This window comes from Dromiciops gliroides, chromosome 2 (genome assembly GCF_019393635.1).
Source record: "Dromiciops gliroides isolate mDroGli1 chromosome 2, mDroGli1.pri, whole genome shotgun sequence".
Lineage (NCBI taxonomy): Eukaryota > Metazoa > Chordata > Mammalia > Microbiotheria > Microbiotheriidae > Dromiciops > Dromiciops gliroides.
Genome location: NC_057862.1, coordinates 218,231,860 through 218,254,105, shown reverse-complemented (window position 1 = coordinate 218,254,105; position 22,246 = coordinate 218,231,860). Strand labels below are relative to the sequence as shown.

Sequence of the window (22,246 nt, the reverse complement as noted above, 5' to 3'; positions counted from 1 at the left end):
ACAGTGATAAGTATTAGAACAGCATATATACTTTGATAAATAAATACTGCTTGACTAAATTGTAAGCTTCTTGAGAAGAGATGACCATTTGTTAGACCCACAATACATCTGCCACATAATACATGCTTAGCATTTGAATTGAATTGGATTTTGAATTAATATTTGAATTTAATAAAATGAGAGCTGTTAAATGCCACATTTTTGTCAAATGTTTTGAAAAGAATCTGATGGATCAATCAGTCCTGAATATTATTCCATGTGAAATCTGATACCCAGAATGGAAAAAAAAAGAAATTAGAGTGCAAAAAGGGTTTTAGTTGCACTAATAACATGGTATTCACACACTAAATACTGTTTCAAATATTTATTTTCATGGCAAAAATAGACTATAATATATTCATTTCACATATATTACATTTAGTCATTCAAGCTTTCTGCCCATCAAATGCAATTTACACATTGCTTTACAAACCAATGTCTGTTTTACAAGAATTAAAGCTGTTCTGATTATACATTTTTTACAGAATCAATGACCAGACAATGAAACATACAGAACTATTTTTGAAAGTGGAAAATAATACTTGACAACTCATTTGTGCTTTCATTGAAAAAGAAAACTGGTGCACTGGCCTAAATGAGCTGGAAGCATTTCTAAAGGCCACCATGCATCCTACCAACCTTCTCCAAATTTCAAGTTTCCATTAGATTAATTGTTACAGAAAATTATCTAATATTTAGTGAAAACTTTTTCTCTCTCTCTCTCAAAATTGTTAAAACCCTGCTTCACAGTACTATTTGGTAGGATTTAAACAGTTTCCTTTAAAAAAAAACAAATTATGTAACAGAATATATACAAAAAGTAACTTTCTGACCTGCTATAAGCATCTGCTTTCTTTCACTTAAATTTCTTAACATCTTTGCACACCAAATTGTTTTCTCCCCATATGAAAACTAGTTCATGTCATTAACATTTTAAAAATTTATTATAGAAAAGCATTTTAAAACTAAGTTTCTTAACCACTTCACTGAATCAAAGGGAATGAATGAACATAGGCAAAATCAGCCAAATTGCCTGGCTGCTGCCAAGGTTTGAGTATACACTCATCTGTTTAAAAATTGCTCTTCAAAAGAAAAAAAAATGCTTGTCCAACATAGCAAAGAGAATTTCTTCTATCTTGAAAGTTTTACTCAGAGATTCCGAAGCATACTAATAAACCTGAACAGCTTATACCTGCAAAGACAAAAACTGAGCTACTGAACTTCTAAGTTGGGTGCTATTAACCAAAGAAAGTTTGTTTCCAAAAATATTGAAGATGACCAATAACAAGATCTATAACTACTTGTTCAATACCATGAAAAATGTACTATGTAATTAAAACCCACCAGCTAGTTGCTAGCATTAAAAAACATGTTCCAAGTTCCAGTTTCCTCTTTTAGTTAAGTTCTCTCCAATTCCCATGTTTAGTTTGAAGAGATATGCCCACTCCATTATTTGATGGTGCAAAAAATTTATATTAAGTGTCCACAACTATTGAGTAATAGAATCCTAAGGCAAATGTATGTTCCAAGTCAGTATTTAAATCTTATTTTTATTCATTTAATAAGTCAGGATTATATTTTTTAAACCTGGAAATAGTATGTCCTTCACAGCTTACACATAATCAACGGTCTAAAAATGCTAAGGGCTAATGTATCACCCCAGAAACTAGTTACATACTATAACTCAGTCCTCATAAAATGAAATTAGACCTGATCAAGGATATCTGCTCTGGCAGAAGCCAATATCATCCAAATTGTAATTTAACAGCTCCAACTATAAACTGCTAGTTCTAAATGAAAGGTATAAATTCCCATCTATGTCAGATTAGCTGTATATCCACAATGGTTAATCTGATGGCCTTCAATCCATATTTTTGGTTTCATGGATTCAGGCTAGAATTCAAACTGGAAAAGAATTCATGGAGAACCTAGTCCAACTCCCTCATGGTGCAAAAGTAAGGAAACTACTATTAAGATCAAGTCAGATGAACAAATGTTTGTGGAATGAAGTGACTTGCCCATGGTCATCTAGCTGGCTAGTGGCAGAGTCAGAATTAAAACTCAAGTCTCCAGCCTCCTAATCTAATGCCCCTTTAAAAAATGACCTTTTTAATCTGGCCCCAAGTAAGAAACAAACAGATCACCTGGCAAATTTTAAAATCACTGCTTAAAAGGCATTATGTCAATGGCTGCTCAACTTCAAAATGGTTCTTTTTTATATTTTTTTAAAAAAATATATGGAAACAGGCTATAAAAGAAGGTAATTGGCCATTTTTCTGATGGCCCCTGAGGTAACCTATATCTTAATGGGTGCCAAAGACCATATAACAGAAACTGAGCTTCCCTAGTAATTTTTGCCCAGCACAGTCCCCTTTACAAGAAGTAATCCAACATAACTCTAGAAATACAGCACTGCCTTAAGAAATTAAGTCAAAGAAACAAAATTAATCATCTGATCTTTTAAATTTACAGTGTCCTATCATTACAGGACAACTACAAATACCATTACTGTAACATTATATCAAAATGAAAAGAATTCCAAATCCCCAGGCAAATGAATCCTTTTTTTTTCTCCAAGTGAAATCTGAAACAAAAGTTCCAGTACAACAAGAAAAGTTGGACAAGCCCTTAGCATGTGTAGTAATATGTTTTAATTTTTCCTATCTGTATCTACTCCTATGAAACCTAAGTAGGTCACCCTCATACAATCCCAGCAGAGTGGAGAGTTGCACATTTAACCATGAAATCTGTCCCAGGCTCAGCAGTCAATTTAGATAACTGACACAAAACCAGATTGCTATTATGAACTATCCAGGTAATTATAAACTCCTTCAGTTTTCTTTTGGCTCCTGTGGACCACCAGCTCCTAAATGGGCACACTATCTTGACAAATCACACCCAAGTTTTTGTAGTGGAAATTTCACTCTCTCACATACAATTGCAGTAGTATCCATACACACACTTAGCAATTCATCTAGGCTACCGCTTCTTTTATATAGACGGAAAACTATCTCAATCCACCATGGATATGAATTTGGTATTTGGCATAAACTTATAAATTAATTCTACACAAGGAGGATAATAATGTACAGATGCAGCCAGGAATAAATATAAAGCCTAGAGCTTATATATTTTCATAGTCTTTTTTATATGACAAAACATAATTTATTAAAAGCTACTGAAGAATCATCAATAATATCTAGCTGTTTATCTAATGAGTGCTTCTTTAGAACATTTTGTTAGTAGCAGAGACTAAATCTAGATACTAAAATGCAAACATTCCTAATTTGCCACTAATCTGAGTTTAGAAATTTTTAAAAAATCAACTAGGGTCACCATTTCTTTCTTATTAAGTAGTAGAACACCGAACAGCCCACCAAAGTTATAGGATACTTTAAGGAGTTTCTCTGGATTTTTAAGAATTGAACATTATTTTAAGTGTCTTGAGTAACCCATCATCTTAAACATTTGCTTATGTATGCAATACACGATACTTCTAAAATTTTCCAGCACTTTGATTTAATCTTATCAGCAACCTAGAAATCTCTTCAACTGAATTTTTTTAAATTACTATATATTTTTTAAAAATCTAAGAAATGCCCAACACTTCTAATATTCCGATAACAGTTAATGAGAGCTAAATGAAACTACCATATTTCTTATCTGAGTAACTTTTTACCCTCCAAATTACTCCTTGTAACATGATCCTTTTTAAGTCTTTATATCAAAAATCACTTTTAATTTTAAATTTACATTAAATCCTCAAACTAATTTACATTTCCAATAAACATCTTGCCTAAAATTAACCTTTAAAAAAGTTTGTGCAAAAGAAAATAACTGAGCTCCATTCTTTGTTGCAAATTGTCCCAAATGAAGCCTGCTTTTAATAAATTAATCAAAACACATCTTCATATAAATTTACTTGAAGGTATAAACACTAAACCCATTTCAACCTATGCGTTACAGTTATAAAAGGTTGAAAAAAACTTGGCCAGTTTTAAACTCAAATAAAAAGAAATATGCAGTTAAAAATCTTGAAGTCCCATTGCCCTATAATTTAACAGGGAGGGGAAGGGTACTGGTCAATGTGCTCTTTGCTTTCTGGAAGTTTGTACTATCAAGTTTCTTCATTTATTCCTATCACAATGTTCTAAGAACTTAGAACTAAATTCTAAGGCTCACTTTCATGCTTCACAGTAGATGTTCCAGAAGAATATCATCAATTTTTCCACAAATATCTGTATGATATTCTAAAATAAGACGTTCATTTTTCTGTTTAAAACTATGCTCTAGAATATTTCTTCAAAAGTACCCTGGCAGCAGTGATAATTGGTCATTGTTAAATACTGCATTTTAGCCTATTTTGTGAAAGTATATTTTGATATAAACTTGCTATAAATCTTTTACTTGGAACCTAAAAATAACCTCCAAAATTTAAACACTGTGTAATTTTGACAGGCTGTATTACAATCAATTGCTAGATAATAGTCATGGCAAGATCACAAACTTCTGTTGTTTTGCTATACCCTCTATGATAGAAATTACTGTTTGAAAGACAAATCTGGAGAATACATAGTATAGTCATTTTCTACTAGTCTCTTTTTACAACTATCAAATACTCAAAGGGCACAAACAGAATTACATGAGTTCTAAGATCTACTAAAAATAATGTAACATTTTAGGTAAATTATTAAAGCTAAAATATGCCATTTTAATTTCTTAATTTATCCATTTGTAATCAATTTATTAAGATAAGAAAATGGAAATCTCATACATTAGCCTTTAATTCAGTTTTCATTGTATAGTATCTTCTTATCATTAGGGCACTCCTTTCAAAAAGGTTTAAACCAGATTCAAACTGGAGGGAGAAGGGTAGTAAAGAAGATAGCACCACTGAAAAGATGTATAAAAAACTCACTCAACACAACAACTCAAATGTATGTGCAGAAAGGAAAAATTGCCATGAGAGATAACATGTGAAGTGTCCTGTAATCACTATTTAAAGGTCAGCCATTATGAATATTATTATAATTCCAATCTTCCAAGGAGCTAGCAATCACTGAACATCACCATTGGTTCTATCATCCTTTAGACAGGATTTTTTAAAAAACTGATGTTGAAATCAATACTATGTTCCTACTTCCAAATCGCTTTGATTCATAGTATCTAAATTTTGTAAGTCAAATGCAGACTGGCAAATATATTACCATGAAACTGCCCCGAGTAAATCCTCTATGATGGCTGACAATGACACGTACTTATTAATTAGGGATAAATTAAGCTGCATCTCTGATTTACCTTGGAGTTCAAAGCCATTCACTAATTGCTGAAGCATGGTGATGGCCTTAGAAGAGAATTAATAGGACGTTGGTGCCATAGGGCGACAACTTTGGAATGGAAGTTGGGAGAAGGATATATCAATGAGTATGGGGGGAAAAAAGATGTGGAGGTTCACATGCATACAACTAACCCATAATCCTTCTGGCATTAGCATAAAGCTCAGAACCACCTTTCCCAGAAAGCCATTTCACTCATTTCACTCATCCCCCAAGTTGCCCTTTTGTGCCTGCTCTTGATGTACTAACACAATAATTTCACCTATATAAAAAATGGAAAAGGAAGGGGAGGCAAGGAACATGATGTGATTTATCCCGGGATCTGAATCCCCCTAGGGAAGACCCTGTCTCCTGTCAATCTTTCACCCATTTCCCCTCACCCCCAGTACTCTCAGGGAGTGGTTTAAGTATAGAAGAACAAAATTAATAATACTGTATCTTTGTAATGACAACAGAAAAATAAAACTTTCCCATGTTCACAACTGTGTTGCACTTCCTCATCTCTTACTTATCCTACATACTCAAAATCCTTATTTCTTACATTCAAACTATAAAATATTTCTTTTGAAACATCATCCTCATTACTGTTGTTAATGTTTCAACTTATAAAACAATACATGAATGAAATTGAAATGTATTGATTTTCATTTTTTAAAAAGTGCTTTAAAACCATCTTTTTCATCCACTAAAATTTCAACCAGTAAAATCAAAGGGTCATCTGAGCTTACAAATAATACTGAAAATATATCAAATGCTGTTGACTTTGTTACTTAAAACATTTGAAGTGACTGTGCATTCAGTTCCAACTTTTCCTTTAACAAATCCTGAAGATAATTTGAGAATCTTTTCATTTTCAATAGTAATTTGGAAATTTAAAAAATTTGAAATGAAAAATTAATTTTCTGAATACAAAGAAGCCTCCTATATCCTAAATGAGACCTTTAAACATCTTTTTGCAGTTTGATAATTAAACCCTAAGTTACCAAGAATAAAAAACAAACAAAAAGAAAATGATGAACAGAAAAGATATTAACATTTTAAAAAATATATATATAAAGTTGATGTGTCCTGAAACCACTTGTAATTGTGGACAAGTCCCATGGAAAGTTGGGTTTCTTACTAAAGCTACCCCTTAGATATTTTAGTCACAAAATAAAATTCTCTTATCAAAAAGTAGTTTTGAGATAGAAATCTATACATTGCCTTTACGATTGCCAGAACTGCCCAGCATAGTTTCAGTAAGGTAGAGAATCATTTTATCTAGAAAACACAACCTCAAGAATGTGTGCAAGTACCGCAAATCAGCATAGACAGGAGCTGAGCTCATTTACTCCAAATAAATCCCCAATCTTTCAGCACTTTCCCCAAGCAGAAATCCACCTCTTCAGCCTTGTGACTTCTAAGGCTCTATGCAGTGCACCACCATGAGATGACATTAGCACCCTACACCTTGTGTAAGAAGATTGGGGGTAAAAGCCCAAGAACAAATGGGTTTGCCTTGATAAACCCACTTTTTTTCCTTGTAAACTCTTTATAGGTAATTGGGTCCCAGGAGAAACAGGTGGAAGTTATATAAGCCTTGAGTTTCTCAGGAACTGGATAAGAACTCCATAGACAAAAGTGTACTGACAGAGTGTCTGCACCATCATCATTCTTTGTTGCCTCAGCATGTCCAGCACTCGTGGGATGTCCAGCATCTAGGGAAAGGAAAATGTGAAATGAGAAAAGGCACACTAGGCATGATGGGAATTCTAGAAGGGGGGAAAATGTGAGGAGCAAAGAAGCAGAAAAAGGAGAGCCAAAGATGCCATCATATGGCTGACTTTAATTAGGTGACCCAGGGGCCAACACACCAGGCATTCAAACTATTTTGTTTTTATAACCATATTCTAGGTTTGCCAAAGAAGTCAGAAAACAGTAACTCTTTTCTACCTCAAATGGGGCCAAGTCCTCACCTTCAAAAACTAAGTACTCCATCGGTTGCATCAAAGATGAAAAATAACATGAAAATGGGTCACAGTGAATGTCATAAGAATCCATCGGTTTAAATGGCTTCTAGAAGGAGTAATACCTGTCAGGGAGGCTGTGGAATTCCTGCACAGGGACCCTACTGCTTCTAACACAGGAACAGGTCCTCATCACCTCATGCTTAGACTATTACAGTCCCCTCCTGGTTGTTCTGTCTGCCTCAAATCTCTCCCCACTCCAGCCCATCTGCCACTCAGCAGTCAGATTGAGCTTCCTAAAGCATAAGTCTGATTGTGTCATTTCCCCATCCCATTTAATAAGCTACAGTGGCTCCCTTTTGCCACCAAGATCAAATATAAAAATTCTATATTTGGCATTTAAAATGCTTCCTAAAATGACCCCCTCCAACCTTTTCAGTCTTCCTGTACCTCACACCACCATCCTAACTACTATGCAATGCCCCTCGTACATGACACTCTATCTCTTGATTCCAAGCATTTTCATGTTCTCCATGCCCAGAATTCAGTCCCTAGCTTCCTTCAAGTCTCAACTAAGACCTCACCTTCTTTAAAACGCCTCTCCTAATTTCCCTTAATGCTACTGCCCTCCCTATGTTGATTAACTCCAATTTATCCTGTATATAGCTTCTGTATATACAGACTTCCCCATTAGACCATCAGCTCTTTTTTTTTTAAGGAATTTATCAAGTTTATTTTAATTCATACATTTCATAGAAAAACAATAGAAGACATCCATGGTGTATGAAAATAAAATTTAGGTCCGTACAAATTCCTCTATTTACAGGCAAAGGGACATGGGAACGTCAATGGTAGCAGCTGCAACTCTTAGTCTGGGGGGCTTTGCAGACACAGCCCTAGGCACACTTGGCACATCCTGCTGGGCAGCAGGAGCAGCAGCTTTTCTTGGAGGAGGTGCACTGGCACGATCTGCATTTGCAGGAGTCTGAACAGGTACAAGAGCCACCATTCTCGAAGTTACATTTGGGGTCCATGGCTGACAGGTAAATATCAGACACGCAGTTGTCACAGGAGAAGGATGTTGTAGACCATAAGCTCTTTCAGGTCAAAACTAGTTTTGTTGGGGGCAGCCAGGTGGTGCAGTGGATAAAGCACTGGCCTTGGATTCAGGAGGACCTGAGTTCAAATCCAGCCTCAGACACCTGACACTAGCTGTGTGACCCTGGGCAAGTCACTTGACTGTCACTGCCCCGAAAAACAAAACAAAACAAAAAACTAGTTTTGTTGCTGTTGTTTGCTTTTCTTTGTATCCCCAGTGATAAACACAGTGCCTGACACATAGCAGGTGCTTAATAAATTCTAGTTGATGGATTGATGGATGGGAGGTTAGAGTTGGTGGTCTCAAAGGTACTTTCCAAGTCTTGAGATTTTCTGCTTCTCTAGACCCTGGAAAAAAGGAGGAAAAAAATGCACCCCACTTCCTCCCTCCCTCTATTGTTTGTGAAGGTAGAGAACTGTCAACGTGGAATATTATATATGCTGTCAAACCTGAATGATGTGTAGATTGATTTTTCTGCACTGCCTTTTTTCTTTAAATCTGTTTTAAGAACTCATTGACTAAGGGGAGAAGGAGAAACATACTCAGAAATAAAAGTGATGTAAAAATAAAAGATATCAATAATATTATTTTTTAAAAGATTCTGTGCTTCTAATCTTTGGCCATTTGATTAGGCAAACCCATCTATGGGTTTTAAAACAAATAAATATGGCACAGAGTGAGTCTTGGGAGCAGGAAAAAGCTAAAAATATTTTCTCATAGTAAAGATAAAAAAGTCAAGACTAAAGCCAAAACAAAAAAAAAATAAAACAAGTGAGTTCATGGGATCTAAGTTATCTCTGGCCCAAATCACTAAGAAAACTGTGTATCTAGTTAATTTATTCTCAATGGGAATTTGTACACAGTGAACAAAGCCTCTGGACTTGGAAGATGGAAGATCTGGGGTCAAATCTTGCCTTATACACTTACTAGTCACTTAACTGCTCTATGGCTCAGTTTCCTCAGTTGAAAATTAGGGGGTTGTCCTTATAAGGTCCTTTCCAATTTTAAATCTAGGGCCCTATTATCTCAAGTCCCCAAATCTAACAAGAAAAGTCTCAACACATAAATAGTAACCTCATTGTGCTCCAAACAAGCAATCATGATCTCCGACAAAATGACCACTCCAGTTCTTCCTACACCAGCACTGCAATGGACCAGCAGAGGAGGGTTGGGGCCTTTAGGTTCAGTTGTGCTGTTTGTATGGCGACGAACTGACTGGATCTCCTCCAGGTAGGCTGTCAAAGTCAATAAAAGAGACAGAAACAGAAAGAAGTGGAGAGACAGAGTCAGACAGAAACAGAGATACAGAGACATACAGAGAGAGAGAGAGAGAGAGAGAGAGTGTCACTGATAAACTCCGAACAATTCTTATGAAACCACTTAATTTGTTATTCAGTTAGAGACAGTAAGGTACAGTGGAAGATGTGCTGGATTTAGTCAGAGGAGCTGGTTTCAAATCCTGACTCTGCCATGTGACCTGCAACAAATCATTTAGCCTAGACAGGTCTCAGTTTCCTCATCTGTAAAATGAGGCATTTGGACTAGATTACCTCTAATATTCCTTCTAGCTCTAAATCTGTGAAAATGGATACTTGCCACACAAGACTAGCCTTTCATTTGCTGTCCTACCTATCTTTCCAATAATACTTGAGATCCTTATTTTAAAAGTCAAACATTCTGGATGTTACTATGTTGTGTATGTAATGAGTACCCATGAGGACATATTGTGCTTTCTCTCCATAACCTTCCAACGTGAGCTTGAAGTCACTTACACAAAAATCCCTTTAAATCCTCTGGACAACCATGTTCGGGCCAATCAGTATACTGAAGATGCCAGATTGTTCTTTCTTGCCCAGTGAGAAGATGTTTGATCTTCAAGCCAGTTGTGGCATAGCAGCCAGAGTCAGTGCGGAATCGTGTCGTGATTTTAAATCTTCCATATGTCACAGTGTTGTGCCTTGAACCAAGCCGTGGCCAATACCTAAAGCTCTTCTCTCGTCCACCCTCCTTTAAAAAAAGGGTGGGAAAAAAGTCACTTTTAAAAAATGGTATAAATACCCTATTTGCCACTGATGTGACTAGATTACCGTCCCCCACAATTTCCCTCCATTTCGTCCTTCAGGTCACAGCTCCACATAACAGCAGGCTTCTCTTTCAAATAAGGCATCAAATTAAAATAACTAGTACTCACTTCTTCGGTTGTTGCCATTGCTATGATAGCAATCCCTTGTTCCCATACCATCTGCCAAAAATCCTGACATGTATTTTGCAAAGGCCCTTGGGTGGCAATATAATCCCATTCGATGCCACCAACGGAGACCTAAAGGTGGGAAAGTTTAAAAGAAAATCTTAAACCAAGGTCTGAGGGACTTAGGAAGCAAATCTTGAACAGAGTATTTGCTTGAACATTTATTGGATTAGGTTGATTACCATACAAATGAAATGTAAAATTTTGAATTTCACATTTAAAAATTAACATATCCAAACCCCACATAATCCTGGTTAAAATATTCTCACATTTGAAGTGATCAAAACAAGAACATCGTACACAGCAATAGCAATGTTGTCATGATAACTGGCTGTGAAAGACTTAGCTCCTCTGTTCAAAACAATGATCCACAGCAGTTCCAAAGGACTCAATGATGAAAAATGCTATCGACCTCCAGAGAGAGAAGTGATAAACTCTAAGTGCAGAATGAAGCATATTTTTTCACTGTTAAAAATATAGGGAGCTCTGAGTTCAAATTGGGAAATTAGCATTTTTATTGATGCCAAATGGTAAATGTGCACACATGTATGCACACACACACACACATTTTTAACACACGGTGTTCTTGAAGTAATGTTGAATTGGCTTCAAATTATGGACAAGTGGTGTCAGTGTTTGGGGATCTTGTAAAATACTTCGAATTCCTTTACTTTCCTTATCCTCTGTCATAAACATTTGTATAAAAGACAGTTATCTTCAGTTGGTGATTTTTTTAGTTTCTACTCATCATGAGGACTACAAGTTTTCACACTAAGAATCCCACAAAATTACATTTCCTGTTCTTAGTGAGTACACAGTGAAATAAACTCCACCAACTCCTTTATTAGCCTCTCCAAGGAAAACTTCTAAGCCAACCTTCCATTCATTGTCTTTTGATTATCATTTATAGCGAAAATATTCAAAACCTATTTGGTTCTCTTCAGTCCTTCGACAATATGTTAACTCATTTGTTGTTGGCCAATAGTTAAGGAGATCACCAACAATTTAAACTATGTGATTCTTAGCATCTTTTCCTCATCTTTAGCTATACCACTATCATCACTTCAAAGGTAGAAGGGGATCATATTAGAACCATTTTGTATTTTTCTTTGTCTCATGGGTCACTAAAGGCAAACATGTATCACTTAGTGGCCAACCTATTTGTAAAGAGCCTCATAATATTTAGATAAAATAGTCATTGCACTTCAAATGCTGTTTATTGCTAGAACCAGATATGTAACTATTCCAGAATGGTAGAACCTGAATTTGTGTGGAGGAAAGTGTCAACCTTCTTTAACAAAACCATATAAATAAAAGATTGTATGTATGGAATAGAAGTTAAAAAACTCCTCCCATAAATTCTTTCTTTTTTTTATTCAGTGCCCAAAAGGAATTCTGTCTTGAAAATAGTGACCTCAAATACTGTGTCAATATGAGCCAAGAGTAGGAGGGGAAGAAGGAAAAAGAAGCATCTGGCTTTGTGCACCCACTCATTATGAGTCATATTTTTTTCTTTCCATTTTAATGATTCTAACATTACTATGGTTGGGTGGCATAACACTGTTGTCTCCAGAAAAGAGGCAGAACTTCTTCAAAGAGCCAAATGATGTTCTGAAATGATTATGAGCAGCATGTGAAGGTATGCCATCACAGAACAGTCCGTACCTTCTGAGAGAATGGTTTCCATAATCACCAAGACTGACTGTGAGGTACCCTTGTCCAAATGTATGAAAATATATGCATGGATTTTGTGTGTGTGTGTGTGTGTGTGAGAGGCAATTGGGGTTAAGTGACTTGCCCAGGGTCACATAGCTAGTAAGTGTCAAGGGTCTGAGGCCGGATTTGAACTCAGGTCCTCCTGAATCCAGGGCTGATGCTCTATCCACTGTGCCACCTAGCTGCCCCTGCATGGATGTTATGAAACAAACTACACCTGGTTTAAAAGGTTTTAAATAATTAGGAAGACAGAAACATGGATTAAAAGACTCTTGGATATGGGACAAAAATCTTCTAAGCATCCCCTGAGTTTATAGTGCTTAGCTGGGAAGCAGACTACTTTGCCACATATCAAAAAGACATAAATTTACTTAAAATATTCTCTTGAACAAGTCTTAATTTTGGTTTAAGGGTTTGCTCATTTGAAAATCAGAGCTCATAATAATAGCCATTTGCCTTAAAATAATATTTTAGGGGCAGCTAGGTGGTGCAGTGGATAGCGCACCAGCCCTGGAGTCAGGAGTACCTGAGTTCAAATCTGGCCTCAGACACTTAACACTTACTAGCTGTGTGACTCTGGGCAAGTCACTTAACCCCAATTGCCTCATTTAAAAAAAAGAAGAAGAATATTTTAAATACTAAAAATTAATACTTGTGTATTTTAAGATTTTGGAGGGGGGATTGTCTACTAGTCATATGACCACTGGAAAGTCATTTAAACACTGTGTCTCAATTTTCTCCTTTGTGCAATGAAGATAATAATATAGTATACTTATTTTCATCAGCTTTTGTGAGGAATGCATTTTGCAAATTTTAACAGGCTATATAAAAACATATTATTATAACTGTCACATTATCAGAGAGATGTAGTGGATACAGACAGTGGATAGCTCACCTTAAAACTAGGAAGACCCAGGTTCAAGTGCTAGCTCTGAAAGATACTGGTTATGGATATTGGTTATGTAACTTTGAACAAGTTGCTTAAACTCTCAATGCTCTAGCCAACTCTTTAAGGTACACACATGCATTAGTAGAGAAAGTTTCCTCATTCAGGAATTTCCTTTACCAATTAAATGCCAGGTCAAGTCTCTACTGTTTATCCTTATTACCTTACCATCATTTATAAAAATTTACCATCAATTTTCATCTCACCTTAATATGTGATGCATTGATATAACCAGTATTGTTTTCTTTGGTTGGGACCAATTCTACTCTGGTATCATCATAGGGGAGCACATCTTGGAATCTGTTTCTCTCTGCATTGTCAGGGAGTCGTGCTATTGCACATTCCCCATCTATCCGCCGTTTTTTCAGAATGCGTTCATATTCTGTGAATACCATTCCCTGTTCTAATCTCTGTTCCAGAATTTTACACTGAAAAAAAAAAAAGATCATACTGAATAATGTGAAAGTGTTCACCTTTAATGATTCTAAATACAAATCTTTATTTAAAAAAAAAAAAGGAATGAACAGAAAAGAGAACAGCTTTTGGTTGTCTTTACTATGGGTTTATCCCCATATATCTAGTACTGTTGTACTGTAAAAATGATTCTAGATAAAATATAAGGGAAAATGTACTATAAAACTTTGAGGGAACTGAAGAACATGATATATAAAATAAGGTTGGCTGAACTGGAGATGTTTAACCTGGAAAAGGCTTAGAAGAACTATAATTGTAATCTTCGGTTATTTATACAGTTGTCATAGAGAAAATTTAGACTTATTCTGCTTAGACTCGAGAGTGGAGCTAGCATCAGTAGGTAGGAAGAACAAGGTGATAAATTTCAGCTCAACATAACAGAAAACTTTGTAAGATCTATCCCAAAATGTTAGCTGCCTTAATAGCTCCATTCTAAGCAGATTTAGAGTGACCAATTAAGGGGATGTTACAGGAGGTATTTATGCTTTAGGTTGGACCAGAGTTGGGCCAGAAAACCTCTGAAACAACTTCTAGCTTGAAGATTCTATGAAATCTGAAGAAGAGTCTTGGAAGATGGCAAAATAAGGCAGAATTTACCTACCTCTCCCAAATTTTCCCCCAAATAATCTAAAATAATTCCTTAAAGTAAAGTTTAGAGTTGGATAAATAGTTAAAAGTCAGGGTAAAGCAATTGTCCGCCCAAGACAACTTGGGAGGATGTTAGGAAAGACCCAACCTCCTGGGGTGGTGGTCTGACAAAGCGAAGTGCAGATACCTCCTAGAAGATACAACAAGCTTTGGGGGTAGCTGTGTTGTCAGCAGCCTCAGCTTCAGGAACATTCTCCCCTTGAATAGTGTGGGGATTAGACAATTGATTAGGGAAAGACTGCAAGAGCCTTCCTCTGGTGCTGGACATAGGACCCAGGTGCACAGAACAGATACAGTCCCAGGCTGTGGCTGTGAGCAAAGAAGAGCATGCACACACCAGTGAGTGCAGTTGCAGAGGGTGGTTCCCTTCTGGCTATGGTCACCTGCAGGAGAGCAGAGTCCTTGGTTTTGGTTCCAGGGCACTGGGGAAAGCTGAAGCTTGCCACTGAGGGAGGGACCCAAGGGAGTATGAGTTTTTGTGATGACAGTGTTGATGGGGGCCATGGTTACAGCACAGGGCAGAGAGGACTACCTGAGATCAGGCCCCCAGATATAACTCAGAAAAAGACATGAAGCTTGAAACATCATCCTCCATACCTTAGGACTAGAACTCAACTCTAACACAACGTTAAAAGCCAAGAAATAAGCCACTGGGGGTAAAACTTAGTAAGCAAAAGAAGAAGAACTCGACCACAGATAGCTGCTATTGTGACAGAGAAGATCTGGGTTCAAACTCAGAAGAAAACACGAAAAAATGTAAAATGGCCACAAGCCCAAAAAGAGCTCTTAGAAGAGCTTAAAAAGGACTTTAAAAATCAAATAAGAGAGGCTAAGGATAAATTAGAGAAAAAAATAAAAGTAATGCAAGAAAAACAAAATTGGGAAAAGAAAGTCAACCAACTGGAAAAGAGATAAAGAAATTACATAAGAAAATAACTCCGGGCAGTTAGGTGGCGCAGTGGATAGAGCACTGGCTCTGGATTCAGGAGGACCTGAGTTCAAATCTGGCCTTAGACACTTTACACTTACTAGCTATGTGACCCTGGGCAAGTCACTTAACCCCAATTGCCTCACCAAAAAACAAACAAACAAACAAAAAATAACTCCGTAAAAATTAGAATTGGAATAAGGAAAAGTTAATGACTTTATAAGATATCAAGAAATGATAAAACAAAATCAAAAGAATGAAAAAAATGGAAGAGAATGTAAAACATCTCATTAGAAAAATAACTGACCTGGAAAACAAATCAAGGAGAGATAATATGAGACTTGTTGGATGACCTGAAAGTTATATGAATTTTTTTTAAAAAGAGTTTAGACACTATACTTCAAGAAATTACCAAGGAAAACTTCCCTGAAGTTTTAGAACTAGAGGGTAAAATAGATGAAAAAATCTACTGATCACCACCTGAAAGAGATCTCAAGATCTCACAGAAACATTATAGCTAACTTTCAAAGCCCCCAGGTAAAGGAGAAAATATGACAAGCAACTAGAAAGAAACAATTTAAATACTGTGGAACTAGGTCATAACATAAAGTTCAGCACCTTCTACATTAAAAGATCAATGAGCACAGATCAAGATATTCAGAAGAGCAAAGGAGTTAGGTTTGCAACCCCAAATAGTGTACCCAGCTAAGCTGAGTGTAATTTTGCATGAAAAAAAATTTACCTTTAATGAATTAAAGGATTTTCAGGTATTTGTGAGGAAAAGATCAGAACTGAACAGAAAATTTGACCTACAAGAATCAACAGAAATATGAGAAGGTAAACATGAAAGACCAATTATAAGGGATTTAACAAGGTCAAACTGTTTATTTCTTATATGGGAAAACATTATCTATAACTCAAGTATGTTACCATTAATAGGATAGTTTAAAAGAGCATATACAGATGGAAGATTTGGAGTTGAGTTGAGTATGAAGGGATGATTCTAAAAAATAAAATTGGGTAGGAAGAGATAAAATGAAGCAATTATCTCATACAGACAAGGCATGAATGAAAGAACTGTCAGTGAAGGCAGGAAGGAATGGAGGGCTAGTAGTGCTATAACCTTATTTGCAGCCTAACTGTGTTAAAGAAGAAATAACATATACATGTAGAAGGGTATAAAAGTCTTCTTAAAGGGGGCAGCTAGGTGGCACAGTGGATAAAGCACCGGCCCTGGATTCAGGAGGACCTGAGTTCAAATCCGGCCTCAGACACTTGACACTTACTAGCTGTGTGACCCTGGGCAAGTCACTTAACCCTCACTAACCCACCAAAAAAAAAAAAAGTCTTCTTAAGTTACAAAAAAAAATAGTATAGAATAAGGGAGGGAGTCTTAGAAGGGTTGCTAGATTAAGGAATAGGAGAGTAAGGGAAGATGATAAAGGAGGGATTCATAGAAGGGGTGCAGATTAGAGAAGTAGTGATCAGACATAAATTAGACATCTGAGGAAGGATAAGGTAAAAAGAAAGGGAGAGAAGGATAAACAGGAAAAATAAGATGAAGGGAAATACACAACTAGTAATTATAACTTTAAATGTGAATGGGATGAACTCACCCATAAAACAGAAACAGATAGCAAAATGGATTAAAAAACCAGAATTCTTCAATGTTTTTTACAATCAATTCATTTAAACATGAGAGATATGCATAGAGTAAAAATAAAGGTCTAGAGTAGAATTTATTATGCTTCATCTGATGCAAAAAAAGCAGGGGTAGCAATCGTGATCTCAGGCAAAGTTAAAGCTAAAATTGATTTAATTAAAAGAGATAAATAGGGAAACTACATTACGATAAAAGGTACCATAGATAGAAAATGAAATAATTTCAATATGAAACCTATATGCACTGAATTCTATGGCATACAAATTCATGTGTTTTTTGTTTGTTTTTGTTTGGTTGGTTTTTTTGGGGGGGAGGTTTTTTTGTAAGGCATTGGGGGTTAAGTGACTTGCCCAGGGTCACACAGCTAGTAAGTGTCAAGTGTCTGAGGCCAGATTTGAACTCAGGTACTCCTGAATCCAGGGCCAGTGCTTTATCCACTGTGCCACCTAGCTGCTCAGCATCCAAATTTCTAAAGGAAAAAATAACTGAATTAGAGGAGGTAATAAATAACAAAAATATAATAGTGGAGGACTTCAACCTTCTCTTCTGAGAAGATAAATCTAACAAAAAAATAAATAATAAAGAAGTCAAGGAGACAAATATAATCTTAGATAAACTAGATATGACAGTTATCTGGAGAGAGTTGAATGGGAATAAGAAGGAATATACCTTTTTTCTTAGTAGGACATTGTACCTTTACAGAAATTGACGATATGCTAGGACATAAAATCTTTATAGTTAAACATAGAAAGCCAAAGACTAAATGCATCCATTTCAGATCATAAGGAAATAAAATTATATTTAATAAGGGATCATGGAAACACAGATTACAAATTAGAGACTAAATAACCTAATCTTAAAGAATGAGTAGGTTAAAGAAGAGATCATAAAAACAATAAATAATTGTATTAAAGAAAATGATAATAATGAGACAACATACCAAAACCTATGGGATGCAGCAAAAGCAGTAATCAGAGGAAAATGTATATCTCTAAATGTGTACATCAATAAAATAGGTACAGAGCAGATCAATTAATTGGGTATTCAATTTTTAAAAAATTAGAAAAAGAACAAATTAAAAATCCACAATTAAACACCAAATTAGAAAGCCTAAAAACTAAAGGTGAGATTAGTAAATTGCATGTATGAAAATCATTGAACTAATAAATAAAACTAGGAGTTGGCTTTATGAAAAAAACAGTAATATAGATAAACCACTGGGCTTTTCCTTTAAAAAGAACACCACCAAATCACTAGTATCAAAAATGAAAAGGGTGAACACAGGACTAATGAAGATAAAATCAAAGCAATTTTAGGAGTTAGTTTGCCCAATTATGTGTCAATAAATTTAACAAATTAGGTGAAATGGAAGAGTGCTTACAAAAATATGAACTGCCTAAATTAGCAGAAGAGGAAATGGAATACCTAAATAAACCTACCTTAGAAAAAGAAATTGAACAGGCCATAAATGAACTTCCTAAGAAAAAAGCATCAGGACCAGATGGATTTACAAGTAAATTCTACCAAACATTTAAAGAACAATTAATTCCAATATTAAATAAACTAGCTGGAATAACAGGCTAAGAAGGAATCCCACCAAACTCCTTTTATGAAACAAATATGCCTAAGCCAGGAAGAGTACAAATAGAGAAAGAAAAATATAGACTAATTGTACTAATGAAGATGGATGCCAAAATCCTAAATAAAATATTAGCTAGCAGACTACAATATATCACAAGGATTATAAATTGTGACCAAGTAGGATTTATGAATGCAGGGATGGTTTAACATAAGGAAAATTATTAAGATAATGGATTATGTCAATAATGAAAGTAACAAAAATCATATGATTATATCAATAGATGCAGAAAAGACTTTTTTTTTTTTTGCAGGGCAATGGGGGTTAAGTGACTTGCCCAGGGTCACACAGCCAGTAAGTGTCAAGTGTCTGAGGCCAGATTTGAACTCAGGAACTCCTAAATCCAGGGCCGATGCTTTATCCATTACGCCACCTAGCCGCCCCCAGAAAAGGTTTTTGACAAAATACAATACTAATTTCTAATAAAAACTCTTGAAAACATGGGTATAAATGGATTTTTCCTTAAAATATAAGAAGCATCTACCTAAAACCATTAGCAAGCATTATTTGTAATGGGAACAGGCTAGTTTTCCCAATAAGATCAGGAATGAAAGAGAGATGTCCATTATCACCAATACTTTTCAATATTGTATTAGAAATGCTAGCAATAAGAAAAGAAAAAAGAAATTGAAGGAATCAGAATGGGCAATGAAGTAATAAAACTATCTTTTCCCAGACGATATGATGATTTACTTGGAAAAACCTAGAGATTCAACTAAAAAGCTATTTGAAATAATTAATAATTTTAGTAAAGTAGCAGGATATAAAATAAACCCACATAAATCATCAGCATTTCTATATATCACCAACAAAACCCTACAAGAAAAGATGGTAAGAAATACCCCATTTGAAATAACTATAGTTAATATACCAAACCAGGCACTACATAAACTTATAAAACACTTTTTATACAAAAGAGTCATATTTAAATAATTGGAGAAATATTAATTGTTCATGGGTGGGCAGGGCCAACATAATAAAAATGAGAATTCTACTTAAACTAATCTGTTTATTCAATGTCGTGCCAATTAAATTACCAAAAAAAATTATTGAGCTAGAAAAAAATATTAAAAATTCATTTGGAAAAACAAAAGGCCAAGAATATCAAAGGAATTAATGAAAAAATGTAAAAGAAGAAGGTTTTGTGGTACCAGATCTTAAACTGTATTATAAAACAGTAATTGTCAAAATTATCTCATACACAGTAGTAAATTATTACTGTAACATTGTGTTTGACAAATGTACAGATTTTTAAGTTCTGGGGATAAGAATTCACCATTTGGTAAAAAAAAAAATATTGGGAAAATTGGAAAGCAGTCTGGCAGAAATTGGGTATAGAACAATATCTTATATCATTTACCAAGATACGGTCAATATGGATATATGGTCTAGATATAAAGGGAAATAAATAAGTAAGTCAAAAGAACATGGAATATATCACCTATCAGACATAGGAGAAGAATTTATGAAAAAACAAAAGATAGAGAGCACTGTGAGATATAAAATGGATAATTCTGATTACAAAAGGGTTTTGTGCAAATAAAACTAATGTAGTCAAGATTAGAAGGAAAGCAGAAAATTGGGGGAAAATTTTAGTTTCTCAGATAAAGATAAAGGCCTCATATCCCAACTATATAGAGAACTGTGTCAAATTTATAAGAATATGAGTTACTCCCCAATTCATAAATGGTCAAAGGATCTGAACAACCACTTTTTGGATGAAGAAATCAAAGCTATATATAGTCATATAAAAATGGTCTAGAAGATTATTGATTAGAGAAATTCAAATTAAAAAACTTTGATATATCATCTCACACCTACCAGACTGGCTAAAATGATAGAAGGGAAAAATGACAAATGTTGAAGGAGGTGTGGAAAAATTGGGACGCTAGTACACTGTTGGCAGAACTCTGAAATGATCCAACTATTTTGGAGATATATATTTAGTATGTTTGTGTCTGTATCTGTGTCTGTATTTATGTATGTCTCTATGTCAAATGGTAGACTTGTCTAGTGTGGGTTGGGGAGGGTGCAAGGGAGACAGTTGTGAACTTAAAATACAACCCCTCCAAAAAACTAAATTTTAAAAGGGAAAATAAAATACCATTGGAAAAATATTCTATGAAACATGATATGACACACAGATAAAACATTAAAGGAAGCAGGAAATAAGTCATTGACTAGGGAGATAAAGAACATTTCCTGCTTTTGACTGAAGATAAGACTAGAGTAATGTTGTACAGAGTTAGATCTTACTCAAGGAGTAAGCAAAATATGTTCCAAGAAAAGAGCAAGTTGAAGAAGATATGATTAATTCTGTCATTATAAATTAATGCATTTATTTGATGCTATGAAAAACAGTAAAGATAAAAAATAATAGCAAATATGACTGATATTTATTGAATAAAGTTTCACCAAAAAATTACCTATATTGAAAGAAATCATAGAATTGAAATAAAAAATAGCATTAATGAAAAAATTACTGGAATGAAACTGAAAAAATAAATCATTTAAATGGCCTCATTTTTATTGCTTTTTTTTCATAGTCCCTCATACATGTCTGCTACCAGCCCTTCAAACTCTAATAAAACAAATAAAACATAAAAGACAACACTAGGTAGTCGGTATAGAATAAAAATCAGAAACAAAATCTTGTAAGGCATTCTCACTTTTAAGTGATTCACAATTCTTATGATAGTATATCTAAATTTACCCAAATTTAAAGCCCAAATGAGAGAATTCCAAAATCCTAGATTTGTGAAAGCCATGGCATTTAATAAAATTTTATGAAGATCCTGTTTTATACCATCTGATTATCATTAAAGTAGAAGTCATAGTATCCAAACTGGTTTTTACATACCCTCTCATCATTGGTTGCTCTGGTAGGCACTTCCTTTCCTTCATCAGGCAAGGGCATTCTAGATAACGACAATCCATTCAAAGCAGCCAGTTTAAGAGGACCACATTTTTTTGCATCTGCTCGATTCTTTTTCATTCCCTATAGAAAATTATATATATATATATATATATATATTTAACAGACATATAACACATAACATATAACAATAACATAACACATATTTGTACACACACATACACACACACACATACCTCTTCAAAGAGAAAACTGAAATTTCAATGAATTCAATGCTAGACAGAAGAGACTAAATGTTTCTCTTCAGATTTACAAACTAAAGGGAATGTTCCGCTGTTTCTAACTCTGTGTTTGTGCTTCATGTCTTAAGTTAGCATCATTAGGTGGATGCCACATTCTTCCCAAGGCCAAAGCCCTTACCCAGCTTCATTCCAGGTCTGAGATTTTGAAATGCACTTGGTTGCATTACTATGTTGCAATCAAAGGTGAGGCTCTAAGCCTGCAACATTCCTCCACAAGACATACTATTGCCAGAATTTCAAAACTTGCTATAGATAACATTGCTACATCTTACTGAAAGAGTTTTGATTTTGGCAAAGATCATATTTCAAACAAATCTGAAAGCAACTCCATGCTGAAATTTTTAAAATTAATATTTTTTAGGGGAGGGCGTAACTACCACTTCTGTT

General features: G+C 35.0%; 1 protein-coding gene and 1 pseudogene across 1 annotated transcript in view; both read right to left on the bottom strand.

Moving 5' to 3' along the window:
- Positions 1 to 361: 361 nt before the first annotated feature.
- PTPN21 (protein tyrosine phosphatase non-receptor type 21) overlaps positions 362 to 22,246 on the bottom strand; it is a 121,517-nt gene continuing 99,632 nt past the window's right edge. The window contains exons 14-19 of the mRNA XM_043985924.1: positions 21,543 to 21,680; positions 13,537 to 13,758; positions 10,612 to 10,740; positions 10,193 to 10,427; positions 9,495 to 9,655; positions 362 to 7,072 (exon numbers count right to left, since the gene is read on the bottom strand). Of these exons, the coding sequence (XP_043841859.1) occupies positions 6,944 to 7,072; positions 9,495 to 9,655; positions 10,193 to 10,427; positions 10,612 to 10,740; positions 13,537 to 13,758; positions 21,543 to 21,680 (1,014 nt within the window). The 3' untranslated portion in view covers positions 362 to 6,943. The remainder of the gene's footprint in view (positions 7,073 to 9,494; positions 9,656 to 10,192; positions 10,428 to 10,611; positions 10,741 to 13,536; positions 13,759 to 21,542; positions 21,681 to 22,246) is intronic.
- LOC122741986 lies at positions 7,809 to 8,355 on the bottom strand (annotated as a pseudogene).